Source organism: Malus sylvestris, chromosome 13, assembly GCF_916048215.2.
Source record: "Malus sylvestris chromosome 13, drMalSylv7.2, whole genome shotgun sequence".
Lineage (NCBI taxonomy): Eukaryota > Viridiplantae > Streptophyta > Magnoliopsida > Rosales > Rosaceae > Malus > Malus sylvestris.
The window spans coordinates 19,809,411-19,826,483 of NC_062272.1; the positions used below are offsets into that span (position 1 = coordinate 19,809,411).

Below are 17,073 nucleotides of genomic sequence, written 5' to 3' on the forward strand. Positions count from 1 at the left end.
TTGGGCTATATTTTATTTATTTTAAATTTTGGTTTATTAATTTCAATGACACATGCATGCACTACCATAATACTTTCTTCAGCTGTCAAAAACACCAGCGAACTCACCGGTGTCATTGCCACTGCTACCGATCAATTAAGTTAAAAAATAGATTGAAAAATCAGATCTTTTGTGTTGGATTAAGACAATGGTGACCTGTACGGGTAAGCTGGGGATTTAGGGTTGATGATCAGTTCCAATATTATACATCATCATGTCCACATACTCAATGATCAGTTCCAATATTATACATCATCATGTTTTGTTCTACCTATAAGTTCATTTATGATTCATATCGTGCAGAAAAGTTTTGTGTAGAGCCAGATCATATTCTAAGTTTTGATTTCATAATAGCAAGTGTTGGTGTCAAAACTCGGACAAAGCTTGACTGGGTTCAACACGTGTTTGATTTGAATATGGCTTTCAGTCTTAGTGTCACGAGATGGTTTGAGAGAAAGAGATAATATGAGTGCCACTGTTGGAGGTTGCCAACAGACAGTAGTGTGTATTCAGTTGTGTTTGTGCGCAAATCTAACTTGTTAACCAAATGATTGTGCACCGTGTGGGAAGCTGGTTTGGTTAAGTTTTTTTTTTATGCCTCGAGCGAATGAAATAGGAAAAAAGACGAGAAACTGGGTAATCATTTGATGAGGGAATCAAGATTACAATCACTTACAAAGGAGATTTGGGGCTGATGAGCCAATCTAATGACTTGAAAAGTAAATAGGCTTGGAAATATAAAGAAAGCAGTAAACTCTAGCAAGATTTAGGCCATGTAGGGCAATCTAATGCTAGAGGATTCCATCGAGGTTACTGGTATTAGACTGGACTGGAAGGAAAACATTGCCTCAAAGAGGTGATCAGGGAGGTTGGAATTGCATGTCAACCAAATCATGCCACAGGGCGGTAGAACTATAAAAGTTTTAGATTCCGGGATCGTAGGCACTGTTTGCTTCTAAGGATGACTTTGAATTGTAGCTGAAGAGCTATAAGGTTTTGTTGAAGAGCAGTTTGCTTGATTGAAGAATCAATTGGGTATACTGTAGAGATTGAATTTGATGACGAAGATCAGCTTAAAGGCCTATGGTCCTATGTATAAGCAGTTGGGGAAGAGAAACCTCAATCACAATGGTAGATAGGTCATTTGAAGGTGTTAATAACTACAGTTCTTGGTTGGTGGTCTTTTACTGACCCTTGTGACGTTCTACACGATTGTTGTGGTAACATCAGCATGTCTGGTGGCCCATGCATTCCATGTCATTTAAAAATTAATTGAGAGATCCTCGGGTCTAGTCATTCGCACGGCAGAAGCTCTTCAAGGAAGATCAAGTCTGAGGTCTCGGAAGGTTGCAGAGTAGTGAGAGGTGGTCATTCGAGCCTTAAGGTACCGTTTGGTACGTGGGACGGGACGGAACGGAGTGGGATGAGGTGTTTCGTCCCACATTTGGTGCGTCTAAAACGGGTGGAACGCGCTGTTCCACGGGATGAATTTTAGGTTAATTTTCGTTCCGCTTCACCCTCCTGGAACGAATCGTTCCACATCCGTGGAACACAAAATTATAACATTTCTGTCTCCTTCTTCTTCCTCCTTGTTTCCATCCGAGGGCATCTTTGCTCCCTCTCCGTTTCGTACCATCCCGTCCCGTCCCGTCCCGTCTGCATACCAAACGATACCTAAGGGAATATCCTAAATTGGGCTTTAAAGTTGGTGGGCCATTGCCGTTAGGGGTGGCATAAAAACCATGGAACTGCGAAACCGAATCGAACTTCGACAAAATAAATCGTAAAAAAACGTGTTGACAAAAAAAAAAGTGAACTTAGATTAAAAAATTGGACCAAATTGTTCATATTGGTTCCGGTTCCAGTTTTCATCTTGGTAGAACAGCTCAAAACCGAACCAAATGGTTCCGTTAATATATATAAATAATTAAATTAATTAGTTGTATACATGTGTCACCAAATGAGTAGTCAAAACCAAACTGGTTTCACTTAGTGCGACGGCATAGGATAATTTCTCAATTAGGTTTAATTTCACTTTCACCTAGTGAGGCCTCATCCTTCGATTATATTTTTTCTTGTTTATTTTCATGAGACTTGCGTGCTTTGAGGATTCTGATTAGGGAATGGAGCAATGACTAGAAACTGGGATGGCCGCGAGAATGATGAACATTTAAAATAGGAGGATTAACCCTTCACCTTTTTGGACAAGTTGATTTGCTTATGGTGCATACTAAGACCTAGGTTGAATTAGCATAGTAATGTTATTCAAATTGGAGGGGAACAACATTTTATACAAATTAATTTCTCTAAAGGTGAATTAGTAAAATAATTTTGCTATGTATGATGTTGTTTTTCTATTTTTCTATTTTTGAATTTGGGTTTTGTTTTTTGGTCTATTTTAGGGTGAATTGTGTTTGTTTTGTTTGCTTGCTGCCATAGTGCCTAGAACATTTGCATTTTAATTTAGTATTTGAAAGGATTTGTTTTGTCTGTAATTTTGTGTAACCATTTTAGAAGATGAATTTGAATGCACGCATGCAAAAAACATGAAAAAAAACAAGTAAACTTTGAATACTATTTTGATTTGGTATTCAAATGATTTGGTATTCGGAACCATAAATCAGCATGAACCAAATCGAAACCTCAGTAAACCGAACAATACGATTTTAGTAATAAATTCAAGCAGAACCGAACTTAACTAAACTATTGATATTTTTCAGTTTTGGCTCCCGTTTGAGAGTAGAACCTGACCGAATTACACCGTGCCCACTTCTTATTTCCACATGACTTTTGTAAATAAAATTAAATTGGCCCCATGGCCGGCCTTTTTATTTTATTTATGGCCCAAACAGAAAGCGTCTCAAAATCAAGAAAATGTCTGTTATGTGGGAAACTTTTTGAAATCAAATTGTTGTAAAGTTTGGAAATTCACATCGCTTTATTAAGTTAACAATGTGAATCCCGATCATCTGGTTTTCCATGGAGTGAGATTATCCACAATATATCGAGCTACTACCGTTACTTTATTGACACCATATCATCAAAATATCGTGAGAATAGAGCGACACAATATTGATAATTATTGACACTACGAATGCCGGAACAACTATCTCACTCCATATGAAATAGGAATTAGTTGTGGGGCTCACACTGACACACCTCGACTTGGATTGAGGCATGCTGGCCGTCACGTGAGGGTGATGTAGCCATGTGCATAGTGCGGAAGCAATATTAATATAGATAATGCAAAAAAAAAAAAAAAAAAAAAAAAAAAAAAAAAACTAAACCAACCGGAGCACTAGATGAGGTAAGGTACCAATGCGATAATAAGTATGAGTTCACAATCAGAGCATAAGTAACCTAACTGCAGTCCAGCAGGACAAATACTAATTATACAACACCCAAAAGTAATCCTACATTAGTGATAATCTGTCAGAGCTGCCGTGAGTTCCTCGTAAGCCACCAATCAGCACTCTTACCTAAAACCTGGAGGGGCGCAAAACAGAAAGTATGAGTGGGGAAAAACAAAGCTTTTCAAAACCATTTCATTTATCAAAAGTTCTAACCCCTCGCTGTAAAACTTGTATATTTTCCCAGAAAAAAAAATATATATATATATATCTCAAAACCATGCTCAGAAAATGATATTCATAAGTATGCCATGCCAAATATCTCAAAATAACAGAATAAGTAACTCATGAGAAATAACATATTAGCCGGATCCACCTAAAGTGGCCTGTACGGTTGAGTCTATAGCTCAACAAGTATGCTTACACACGAGTCGGAACCACCTAATGTGGTCTGTAAAACAGGATTGGGTATAAATAAATACGCTCTAGTGCTACTATCACGTGAAGACTGTGCAAATAATCGCGGGTCACCTCCGAGTTGGAACCACCTATAGTGGTCTGTACGACAGGACTGTGGACCTAACTAGGATCCAAGGTGAGCGTATGGTGCGGAAGGTGAACATCATGTGAAGGACTGTGCCCCTAACCATGGGCGAGAGCACTAACACCGAGGTGCAGGTTTATAAATTCTCAACACATCTCACATAATCATCAAATCACATATAAACAGTCTACAACTTACCTTGTACTCACCTGAGTGTCCACAGCGTCAAATCATATTTATGCATACTATACTATTTCATACTCTAAATATAAATCAATATGCATGACATTTCAAAACATAATTTCATTTAAACGCATTTTCTGGGAAAAGTACCAATTATATAAGTATATATTGAAAACCAAAAGCCCACTCACTGATAAGTGGAAGGGTCGTAACCCCCGAGCCTTACTTGACTGCGCTCATTCTCAAGATAGGTCTCACCTATATGCGAAACAACTATTTAAACGTTATTTTAAAGCACATACACAAATCTAGGTAATAACTTCTCATACATAGCTCAATTGGGGTATTTGAATATACCACTATGACCTACTCAACCTCAGGAACATCCTCATATTTTTTAGAAAAATTTTCTGAGCACCCATTCACCCTCACGCGCTAGTCAAGGCACGGCCAGACGCGCGACCCATGCGCATGCATGTGCCTGGCACACCAAACGGATTCCCTAACGGCGTTAGGGAATATTTTGTTAAAAATCAGCATATACCGTTATAATTACCTGACGGCGTTAGAATATTCCATCAACTTTGACGGAATATTCTCCTCCTTTTTCGTTGGTTCGCCAGAGTCCAGCGCCGGTGCTTCTGCGATCGCAGGAAACTGGAAAAACCTTTAAAACTTCATATCTTCTTCATTTCTTAACTAAAATTCATGAATTATATACCAAAATGAAGCTTGAGGTGAGAGGAACAAAACCTTACCACTCTCAAGTCTTAAATGCACCGGAAAAACCCATGATAGTTCGGCCACCTCTGCAACTCAACGGACTTGAGTTTCTTGATGTTCAAAACCTTCCAAAATTCTTTTAAAAGCTTCGTGAAGACGATATAAGACTTCCAAAAAGCTCAAAACTTCAAGAAACACTCGCGATCATGTCGAGTGAACATTGCACCTCATCGGGGGTTTTCGGTTCTCGGGTTTTCGAAACTTTCACGACCAACCAAAGGTATAGATCGAGTCCTGAGCTCACAAGGAACACGAAAATCACTTCTTCGACGTCAATCCGTGCCTGCAAAGGCTATTTTGAAATTTGTCCGTACAATTGTACAGAAATGGAAAGAAATCCGAGAGGGAGAAAGGAAGAGGGTCAACGGGATTGGTTGGTGTGTGTGTGTGTGTGGTCCAGGTTTGGCCAACCAAACCAAAAATAACTAAAACTTAAGTTCCACAGACTTAGGAATAAATTAAATCATTCCAAAACCTAAGCTTAAACCACACCACCACACAATATAACTCAACGCCCATGGGTATAAAAGGAATTTCCACGCTATTGAGGATAAAATAATATACACATTCGGGACGGGTTGTCACACACACCATGTCAAATTTTAACGATCCGAACTGTCTATTTTTCAAGTTGCACCTCATAAATTATCCTTATAAAATATTAGTCAAATTGGAAATATTGGAGGCATCTAATTGAGTTTAAAGAAATTGACAAACACTTTGTTTTTTAAGAAACATTGAAATTTCATCGTGATAATTAAATAGGCAAATGGTTTCAGATTGAATTGAATTTTTGCTAGAATAATCTATGAATCGAGACTTATAAAATAGACCGTTTGGATCGTTGAAGTTCGATGTGGAGTGAGTCTTGCAACTAATTCCCAATTTTTGAAGAATATGGGAATCCCTCCCCTTAAAGGGTGCGCGCACACACACACACACACGCCTTCATGCACGTGCATTTTTTGAATCATGGCGTGTTACGCGTGACTTACATGTTTTAAATGTATTTACATGCGTGAATTGACAAAAGGAAAGTCAAATATGTGAAGTAAATGAATAATCTTAGATCATGCTAGAAAAAACCCCTCACAAACCAATCAAAGCAGTTGAATTCACATAATAAAATCAAATTTTCAATTTCCATATACATTCTATTGAATTTACGTTAAGAATAGAGAAAATAAAATTTAATAAACAACCAATTGAATCACATTATTGCTAGCCTATTGTGAGATTAAGCCCACCCCTCTCTCCCTGAGTGTAGATAATATTATTTGTTAAAAAAAAATCATTTGACAATTAATTTTATCACATTATTATGTGTGTGCAAAAAAACCTTTTTATATTGGCATTACACGTCTTTTAAAATGTTTTGAATATGTTTAAAAATAGAGAAAATAATATTTAACGAACACCTGATTGAATCACATTTTGCTAGCCTATTGTGAGGTACTAATTAAAAAAAAGTACAAAAAGAATTAATTATTAAAAGAACACTGTTAAAATGACAAAAATACCCCTGCATTATTTTGGGTTGCTTTTGAAATTTTTTGTTTTGGGGGCATTTTTGTCTAAAACCTTTTGGTGAAGCTTGTGATCCCAAAAAAAGTTGTTGGCTTTATATATAGAGATATATTCGCTGCTATTTTAGGTCCCAAGTGTTTAATTCCGTGGCCTTAATTAAGTAAGCAAAGCTATAAATATAAATGAGGTAAAAATTGAAGAGAATTGAGTAGAACACGTTTGATAGATAACCATTTTAATTTTTAAATTTAAATTTTTAGTTTTTATAAAAAGAATGAAAACAAAAACTGAAAAAAAAAATGATTATCAAATGACCCTAAAACTTTTTTCAATGCATTTGTCTTAAGAAACACACGATGTCTTACATCAAAAATTTCTCATATAGCCATGATTTACTACACGAACGTTATTAGCATTCTCTCTGTTTAGAGTCAAATATTTGTTCGATGTAAAATATATCAAAATAAAAGATACATTTACATAACAAGAGTAGTAATTTTAAACCGAAATAATCACATCTAATAGTCTATGGTGTATTCTTTAATAAAAAAGAATATCGGTACTATTTAATTTGAATGTTGGCAGTGTATATGTACTCACGTCTAAGTATAAATCCTACTTTTATACTGTATAAATCCTACATTTATACTGTATAATATATCAAAGTCATTTTGTGTAATTTTTTTGGGTCAAACGATAGATTTTATTAGATTAGATGTTAGATTAGCCACATCTAATAGATACATTTACATAACAAGAGTAGTAAAATATATCAAAATAAAAGATACATTTACATAACAAGAGTAGTAATTTTAAACCGAAATAATCACATCTAATAGTCTATGGTGTATTCTTTAATAAAAAAGAATATCGGTACTATTTAATTTGAATGTTGGCAGCGTTTATGTAATCACGTCTAAGTATAAATCCTACATTTATACTGTATAAATCCTACATTTATACTGTATAATATATCAAAGTCATTTTGTGTAATTTTTTTTGGTCAAACGATATATTTTATTAGATTAGATGTTAGATTAGCCACCGACGGAGTTTGAACCCACACCGTCATGCAAGGGCTCAACACCTTTTCCACCACTGTGGTAATTAAATATAACGTTAACTATTACAGTGATGTAATCTTACATTTCTTGTAGTTCACACGTTGAGTGTTAACATTATGTTGTAACATCGTTATACATTAAGTAGGGAGACTAAGTGATCGAATAACGATGTGGTGTAATTTCATGACATCCCCTGTAACAACCTACGTATATATACTAATAAGCCATTCATGGTGTAATCATCAATGTTGGTAGTGTCACACAATTACGCTGATGTATAATAATCTACTTTGATAGTGTAATATGACGTCTACAACATAACTAACCTTGTTATAGTTATAATGTCATTCTGTGAATTAACTATAACCATACCATAATCATACTACTGTGTAAAGGTAGAATATTATTCTTAGACGTGATTATATTACACTACAGGCATTCAAATTAAATGGTACCACTAGTAGAAAAAACACTTTGCGCGACGTAGGTACCTTCGTCGTGCAAAGTCCAAAGTCGTTGCGCAAGGGTTTGCGCGACGTACCTTCGTCGTGCAAAACCCGTCGCGCCAAGTCGGTAACGCTAGAGTTTGCTCGACCAAGGTATAACCTGCGTCACGCAAGGAAACTTTGCACGACGTAGGTCCTGCGTCGCGCAAGGCCACTTTGCACGACGTAGGCCCTGCGTCGCGCAAGGAAACTTTGCACGACGTAGGCCCTGCGTCGCGCAAGGCCACTTTGCTCTACGTAGGGCCTGCGTCGCGCAAGGAAACTTTGCACGACGCAGGGCCTACGTCGAGCAAAGTGGGCTTGCACAACTCAGGGCCTATGTCGTGCAAAGTTTCCTTGCGTGACGCGACCTACGTCGCGCAAACCCTTTTTTTTTTTTTTTAAATGTTTTGGTCAAAACTAATTTTTTTTTTTAATTTTTGATAAATATTGTAAAGAATAATTAATTAACCAAGCAAAAGTATTTAATTATAAAATATATAAAAATATATACATACAAGATGTCCAAACAAAAAAGAAAAAAGTACAAGTGAACTAGGTTTAAAACATCAAGCTACTGAGTATCGGGAGGGTGAGGTGGCTCTGAGATCGAAGGTGGATCAAGATGAGGTGCTGGTAGCGAGACTTGTAGGCCGGCCGTCTGTATGGCTCGTACAAGGTCTCTCACCGTTGCAGCATAGGTCCTCACCTCCTCGCTCTGGACCCTCAGCTGCGCTTCCATCTGCTCGCCCTGGGCCCTCATCTGCTCCTTCATCTGCTCGCCCTGGGCCCTCATCTGCTCCTTCATCTGCTCGCCTTGGACCCTCATCTGCTCTTCCTGGATCGCAAGCTTACCCCTTAAGGTTGTCACTTCATCCATCAATGATGTGTTCAATCTGGAAGAAGAGGCACCCGTCTCATGAACCCGTGATTTCCCCATACCCCGAACAACCTGGCCATGACGACGACCAAGGTTCTCATCCAGGACTTCAGTCATGATCTGAAAACCTACATCCTCTGGTACCATGACATCCTCGATCGAAGTCTCCGGGGGAAGCTGCGATGCTGCTTCTTGGAGAACAGCAGTGCTCTTTTCCACCATAGTATCCTGTAATAATAAAGAAAAAACATGTAATGTTTAATAACAAAATATAAATAATATTTGAACGATTCATACATATAAGAATAATAATAATTACATATACTTACATAAAACTGCCCAGCGATTTCATTACCAGGTCGAACGTAAACGTCCTTGAACATGTCGATCGCTGGGAACTTAGAACCCTCCTGAAGAAAAAAAAACATTAAGAAAATTTTATTAATAATAATAAATAAATTGTATAAAATTTCAAAGTTAATATAGTATTACCTGACGTCGTTCCTCAAGCCTATACGAAAAGGGCTTCGAACCAAAATGGTGGAGAAGTGTCTTTGACTCTCGAGCTATCTGGCCAGCAACAGATTTCTTCTGTTAAACACACAATATACATGTTAGTGCAACTATTTGAAATAAATTAATAAAAAAAGCTTTAAAAATTACTAAAACAATAATAAATTTTTATTAAAATATGATGCACATACCACAAAGTTTGGGTTCGTAAAATGCTTGCAGAGCCACTCCCAATCCTCTGGCCGGTCATTCAATTCGCTTGGAACATGTAAGCGAGCAATCTCCAGATTATCCCATATCTTAAAATGATTGTGAAAATTGTGCTTCCAATTTTTGTACCGGCTTGCTAAGGTCCCCTCTAAGTAGGCCATGACCTCGGGGGATGCGTCATCAAGATCATAAATGAACTACGAATATGAAAAATAATAAAATAATAGTAAGAAATTTAATAATATTAAAGATAATATATTTTGGTTTTTAATATTTGTAAACAAAATTAAAAAAAATGATAAAGGCTAAAAATTAATATATTAACCGACAACTCGTGTCGCACCAGTTCCTTCTTGTCCTCGGGAATTTCTGCCCAAGACTGCCACTGAAAAGGACAATTGTCTCGAATAACAGCACCACAGCTACTAAGGATGGAGCTATTCTGCTGTGAGGTAGACGCTCCACGATGTCGCAGGTCATACACAATCTTGATCTTGGTGCCGGTCTGACGTACATTCTGTTTCTGCTTCAGCATTCGACTAGGCCCCCTGGTGTTTTTTTTAGCTAGCCAAAAATACTTAAATGGTGAAAACTCTAAGCTTAAATTTGTACAAAAAATTCGACACAACCTCCCATAATAGTATAGCATTTCCCAAAACCTTAAAACAATAAAATAACAGTAATTCACAACTTGCAACACATTTTCACAATCCAACTTATTTTCACCATCATAAAAATAATAGTTTTAAAATGAAAAAAAAATACAACGTAGTGAGAATTAGAAAAAAATGTACCTGGCTGGGAGGCCTCACCCTCGACTCTGGATGCCGAGGAAGTGTGATCAGAAGGCTCCGGCTCGCGGCGGCGCCGGTGAGGCCGCCGTGCACTGAGCGGCTGAACCGACACTGATGATGTCGATGAGACGGGCACCTGAGATGCCGTAGAAGTAGCCTCAGCAAGGGGTGTAGGCTCTTGAATCAATGGAGCACTCATGGGTGGAGCAGTAGATGCTGACAATGCGGGAGACGCATTGGTCACACTCCGATGACGAGTGATCAACTGCGACATCTATACACTTTTTGAACCATAAAAATATAACATTAGAAACTAATCATTTCTTGCATTTGAAACGAATCACCACTTGGACTAATAAAAGTGAATATATTCTTGTGCCATGAAGTAAAGACACAGGAAAACCAAATGTACAGAAACACACTAGCAGTAATGCCCGCGCGATGTTGCGGGTCATCAACAGTGACATCATTTTTTCAGCAGGACATGATATTTTAATTACATAATAGAAAATAATAGAAGACAAAAATTGTAGAAAGGAAGTTAATCATAATAACTCTTCACAAAAACCTACTTGGCAAAGATGGACAATTGGTAATAATAGAAATCATCAACAAAGAAATGTAGAAACAGATTAATAATCTAAAAGAAATGCAGAAACAGATTACAACAGCACATACATTAACAAACCAACTGAAAAGTTGCAAAATACCATAAACCTCAACTATTTACACCTTGCCATATTTATTTTTTACATCCATCAATTCGACCAACACATGGGTTCATCCACCAACAGCATAAAAAAAATTTAAATCACAATTAAACTTAATACTTTATATCGAAATTTCCCTCTCAGTTTTTTATGTTTTCAATAGAAACCAAAACCAGAAAACTTTAACAAATTGGAGTCATTTGATTCATGTTTTTTAACAAATCAGAAACCCCTTTTAATCCAACAATTCTAAATACATATTAAAATTGGGATAAACAGAAACAGACTGGTAGCTAAATGAGAAAACAGCAGTGATAAAGAGAAATACTATTTCAACTAAACCTAATAGCAAACCAAAACACTGCATTGAAATCCCTTGACTCTATATTTGATCCCTATAAGCGTTCAAACGCTAACCAAATCACTGAGCCACTCTTTTCCTTTGAGTGCAAAACAAAGTAAAAAAAAGAAAAAACACCATTCAGTGCAAAGCTATTGAAAAAAAGAAAAAACACAAAGACATTATCTTCTTACGTGTTTAAAAATGAGAAAAAGAGGGCAAAACTCCTTCTACTAACGTACCTTATATTGTAAAAGCAATAGAGGGGTTGACATGGTTAAGTTTGATGAAGAATAATCAAAATAAGGTATTTTCAATCGTAACTTTATTATTTGAACCAATAAAAAGTGAAAGAGAAAAGAAAAAAGAAAAAAAAAGGCAAAGCAGATTGCCTTTTTTGTGCCTCAAAGAAAAACAAAAAAGAAACAAACTCTCTGTATTGAACACACACGATGCATACCCATGAATCCACTGCAATTATGTAAGATAATCAACATTTTTACTGCAAGTGTTCAGTTTATTGTAAAGCATAGAACTTATGGTGAAATGTAGATTTTTTCTAAAGTATCATTTTTATCTCTTTTTAGTTCATTTTTTTTGTTCAAGCGATAGTGAAATGTAGATTTTCGTGTATTTACCCTCACGTTAGAGAAAGAGTCCCTTTGTGCTACATTGCCATCATCAATAGGAGACCAAATTTTTCAATATATTGGGTATTTACCAAACTAAGTATTTACCCTCAATCATATATGCATGATAAGAACAAAAAAGATCAAATTTTTCAATATATTGGGTAATATCCACCAAAATTTCAATACAATCATATATAAAAATGGATGAATAACATAGAAGTTTTTAAATCACCTCACTCAGTTAATGAGTTCAAGTATAATCAAAGCACAATCTAAACTTTCATCTGGTAGTTGGTACAATAGTTTCTTGGTCACAACTCCCAAAAACATTTAGTAATAAACACACATGAAAAGATTATATGGACAGGTGGAGATTCAGCAAATCCAATTTTCAAACACGTGAGAACAATGCAAATGAACAAAAGCATGGTTAAACATACTTCAATGTTCAATAGAGGTTTTCGGGAATCAAGATCTTCTGGGGTGAATTCAGCCTGAATGAAGCAAAATACAAAAGCACATATCAGTACATCACATATAAACAAAGAACTGTAAAAATATTAATGACAGGGGAAACATCTAGCCTCCACAAAACTGTAAAACTATTACAATCGAACACAATTAGCACACACAAAACTGAATAAGATAATTCCAAGGAATGTGAGGACAGCTAGATAGGACCTCTACCTTACAAAACTGAATAAGATAATTCCAAGGAAATTGTGATCAGGCGACTATGAAGGTTTGCAGGTGAGGAACAGGGGAAGGCTGCTATGGAGTTTATGAATTGTATTAGAACACTGGAAAGAAAGATAAAAAGCAGATTTTCGTGTAGTCTTTGCACGACGGCATTTTGCGCGACGAAGGTACAACTACGTCGCGCAAAGCTGTTTTGCGCGACGCATTCCTTCGTCGCGCAAAGTGCCGTCGTGCAAAGACTACTTGCGCAACATCTTGTGCATTTCGTCGCGCAAACATACTTTGCGCGACGAAATGTTCTGCGTCGCGCAAGTTTCCGTCGCGCAAACATGTTTTTGTACTAGTGTACTGATACCTTTATTTATTTATTTATTAGAGGGTACCATAAGATTGTTTAAATAAAATATACTGAAGCAATACCCTTTGTATATATAAACCCTGCCGACATTAATATATATCGATATCAGACTTTAAACCCTACAATTTTCAAGCAAAATAAAAATCATGGAGCACTACCAGAAATAAGGCTTGCTCTACAAAATTTTGCCAGAAAAACTAAATTTTGTGGAGTAGAAGAATTTTTCAGTTGCTAGGGCAAAGCTAGTCAGCATTTAGAGTTCGAAAAAAAAATGACACCTAATTTATGAAGGTTTGCCCGACGAAAATGAGGTTTGTCGAATAGATTAACGTTGTCCAACAACCCAGTTCAACGGCCCAAGTTTTCATGTATTTGGGCAAAGGGCCACTATGATGTGTAAAAATATCAACTGACAAAAACTTTTAATAGTTGTTGATGCACAAAATAAGTAAGGACTTTGGTACAACAGAAAGTGTTAAGTTTGTGACCTTCGCTAGATTGCTCCGGTCACTAGTGTGGATAAGTATGTAAATGGATAGAGACAGGGAAGCAAACACAAGATGTACGTGGTTCACCCATATTGGCTACGTCCACGGAGTAGAGGAGTTCTCATTAATTGTGAAGGGTTTACACAAGTACATAGATTCAAGCTCTCCTTTAGTGAGTACTAGTGAATGATTTAGTACAAATGACATTAGGAAATATTGTGAAAGATTAATCTCTATTTATAGAAGAGAGTTTCTAGTTTCATTCTAACATTGACACGTGTCGTGTTGTGATTGGCTTCTGATGTTGACACGTGTCGCTCTATGATTGGCTTCTAATGTCGACATGTGTCGCGCTGTGATTGGCCTCCTGGTTGGAGGGAAACTCTTCTGGGTCCTTGACGGTATAACGTTGACTGGTGCTCAGTAGTCTCGGGATTGGTCAAGTATGGTACAAACAGTGCTCCCCTAAGTTCCTGAGTGAGGGAAGCTCCTCGGTTGGGGACTTACAAGATCCAAGCCATTGAGTAATCACGAAACTTCTAAGTACCGAAGTGTGGTATCATTTTCACTTGCCTTATTTGTCTCATACGTAGATGTGGCATATTCTCTGGAAGTACTTTTCCTCCATCCATGGGTGGTATCTTTAACCAATGAAGATGCACAAGGTAATGTATCAATTTCACTTGAAGCTTACTTGTAGTTTCGGGCTTGGTCAAGTGCGATACAAAACCCTATAGTAGGAGTCCCCCAAGTTGCCGAGCTAGGAGATTTGTCGAAAGAGGTAATAGACAAGGTAAGCAATCAGACTTCCAAGCAAGCAACCTGGATCGGAGGTTCGACTTCGGCTTCCGGTTGATTGTTCTCATTCTCCTTGTGTCGTAAACAGCAACAAGGATAAGGAGAAGCAAATGAAGAAGAGATGATATGAGAAACTTTTTCTTTTGAAGAAGTAACTTTCCACAGGCTTATTCTTGACTGGAAGCTTGATTGGAAGGGGTTCTAGGCAGTCAGTTCCTGACTGGAAGCTTGATTCCAAATGCTGACTGATTGCTCTCTTTGTCATTGTCTTGCAGGTAAAAACATGGGCAAAGGAAAAGACAGGGAAAAAGAATGATATGGGATACTCTTGCTTTTGACCCTGATGATATGAGATACTCTTGCTCTGGTGCGGCTGGTTTGCATAGGTATTATTGGAGGGGGGGAAGAAAGCTGAGTATTTCGAGAGGCTTCGTTGGGAGTGCCCTCTTAGATATGAGGAAGGGTTGAGCATTTTTGCAGGTCTGCCTGTCCGTGAAGAATGAAGGTCGACATGTATAGGAGTCTCCCTAACAACAAGTAGTAAGGTTATTCCTTTACCTTTCTTGGTCGTAGCAATGTAGTGGGAGCTGTAAGTTTCACGTGTTTTAACTTTGTCAGAGCACTTTGAAAAGGTGGTATGTGGTATCTGGAAAGCTGATGTTGCGTGTGGAGATTGCAGACAAGATTTATCTAAGGAAATCTGGCTATCGAAGTTTGGAGAGTGATGCCTCTTCGGTTTTCGAACAAGCAATCCTGTCGGGGATTTGGCTCTCAAGATTCAGAGAATGGTGCCTCTTCGATTTTTGAGAAAGCAATCCTGTTAAGAGTCTGGCTCTTGAGATTCGGAGAGCGGTGCCTCTTCGATTTTTGAGAAAGTAATCCTGCTGGGAGTCTGGCTCTCGAGATTCGGAGGGCAGTGCCTCTTCGATTTTTGAGCAAGTAATAATGCTATTCCTTTACCATTCTTGGTCATAGCAATGTAGTGGGAGCTGGAAGCTTCACATGTTTTAACTTTGTCAGAGCACTTTGAAAAAGTGGTCTGTGGTATCTGGAAAGCTGATGTTGTGTGTGAAGATTGCAGACAAGCTTTATCCAAGGAAATCTGGCTCTTGAAGTTCGGAGAGCAATGCCTCTTCGGTTTTCAAACAAGCAATCCTGTCGGGGATCTGGCTCTCGAGATTCAGAGAACAGTGTCTCTTCGATTTTTGAGAAAGCAATCCTGTTGGGAGTCTAACTCTTGAGATTTGGAAAGCAATGTCTCTTCGATTTTTGAGAAAGTAATCCTATTGGGAGTCTGGCTCTCGAGATTCGGAGAGTGGTGCTTCTTCGATTTTTGAGCAAGCAATCTTTTTGGGAGTGTTTTCTCGAATGTGAGTAAAGGTTGGGCATTTTTGCCAGTCTGCCTTGCCACGGAGCACGGAGGTTGACACACATAGGGACTTTCTAGTTATCAAGCAATGGTGATGTTCCTTTACCCTTGTGGGTAATAGTAGGGTAACTGGACCTTCAAAATTTATGTGTCTAAACTTTGTCAGAGATCTTTGACAAAGTTATTTGTGGTACCCGATGAGCTGATGTTGCGTGTGGAAAGTGGTGCCTCTTCGAAATCTGGATAGTGGTGCCTCTTAGATTTTTGAGCCAATGGCCCTGTTGCCTTTTCTTTTATAAGGGCACCAATTGTGTGCAAGAAGTACATTCAGAGAGTCATTGCTTGTAGGAATTTTCCCCTTACTTCAGAGATTTATTGCACCTCATTTCTCCTTCATCATTTTTGAGAATGTCTGGCCCATTCGACTGTTGTTTTGACTTGAACTTTGGTGAAGAGGTAGCCATGCCTTCTCAAAACAACATATGGTGCCCATCCTTCTTATCCCCTACTGGTTCTCTTATCGTTGGGGACTTTGTGATGAAAAATGATATGACCGCTGCGGTGGTGGTCAGGAACCTTCTCACTCCCAAAGATAACAGACTACTTTCCAAACGGTTTGATAAGTTAGCTGTTAAGGATTCTCTGGCTCTCAGTGTTCAGTGTGCAGGTTCTGTGTCTAATATGGCCCAATGCCTATTTGCTCGAACCCGCCAAGTTGAATCATTGGTAGCTGAAGTGATAAGTCTCAAACAGGAGATCAGAGGGCTCAAGCATGAGAATAAACAGTTGCACAGGCTCGCACATGACTATGTTACAAACATGAAGAGGAAGCTCGACCAGCTGCAGGAATCTGATGGTCAGATTTTACTTGATCATCAGAGGTTTGTGGGTTTGTTCCAAAGGCATTTATTGCCTTCATCTTCTGGGGTTGTACCGCGTAATGAAGCTCCAAATGATCAACCTTCGGTGCCTCCTCCTTCTGGGGTTCTGCTTAGTACTGAGGCTCCGAATAATCACCCTCTGGTGCCTCCTCTTTCTGGAGCTCTGCCAACTGCTGAGACTTCTTCTGAGCAACCTTTGTGAAGGCTCCATCTTGTTTGTTTATTTTGATTCATGTATATGTACATATTTGGAACTTATCGGAGATATCAATAAACAAGTTTGCTTCATTTCAACGTATTGTGTTAAATACACCAAGGCCTTCTTCACTAAGTTCTTTAAATTTTTCCTTTTGTTGAAGCTTGTATGTTGAAGCTTTGTGAGTAAAGCATGTAGGTTGAGGTAGTGCTCCCTTAATTTCCCGAGTG

General features: G+C 37.9%; 1 protein-coding gene across 1 annotated transcript; it reads right to left on the reverse strand.

The window, feature by feature from the left end:
- Positions 1-8,442: 8,442 nt before the first annotated feature.
- LOC126595811 (uncharacterized) lies at positions 8,443-10,646 on the reverse strand. Its single transcript, XM_050262115.1, has 6 exons — positions 10,373-10,646; positions 9,904-10,142; positions 9,560-9,775; positions 9,348-9,425; positions 9,185-9,265; positions 8,443-9,083 (listed from the first exon to the last, which is right to left on the reverse strand). The coding sequence occupies exons 1-6, from the start codon at positions 10,644-10,646 to the stop codon at positions 8,550-8,552; spliced, it is 1,422 nt and encodes a 473-aa protein (XP_050118072.1). The 3' UTR covers positions 8,443-8,549.
- Positions 10,647-17,073: the final 6,427 nt, after the last annotated feature.

Coding starts and splice junctions, on each gene's coding strand:
- LOC126595811 (XM_050262115.1), bottom strand. CDS start 10,646: ATGTCGCAGTTGATCACTCGTCATCGGAGTGTGACCAATGCGTCTCCC. Junction 10,143..10,372: donor GGGTGAGGCCTCCCAGCCAG/GTACATTTTTTT, acceptor ATTTTTGGCTAG/CTAAAAAAAACACCAGGGGG. Junction 9,084..9,184: donor AAATCGCTGGGCAGTTTTAT/GTAAGTATATGT, acceptor TTATTATTACAG/GATACTATGGTGGAAAAGAG.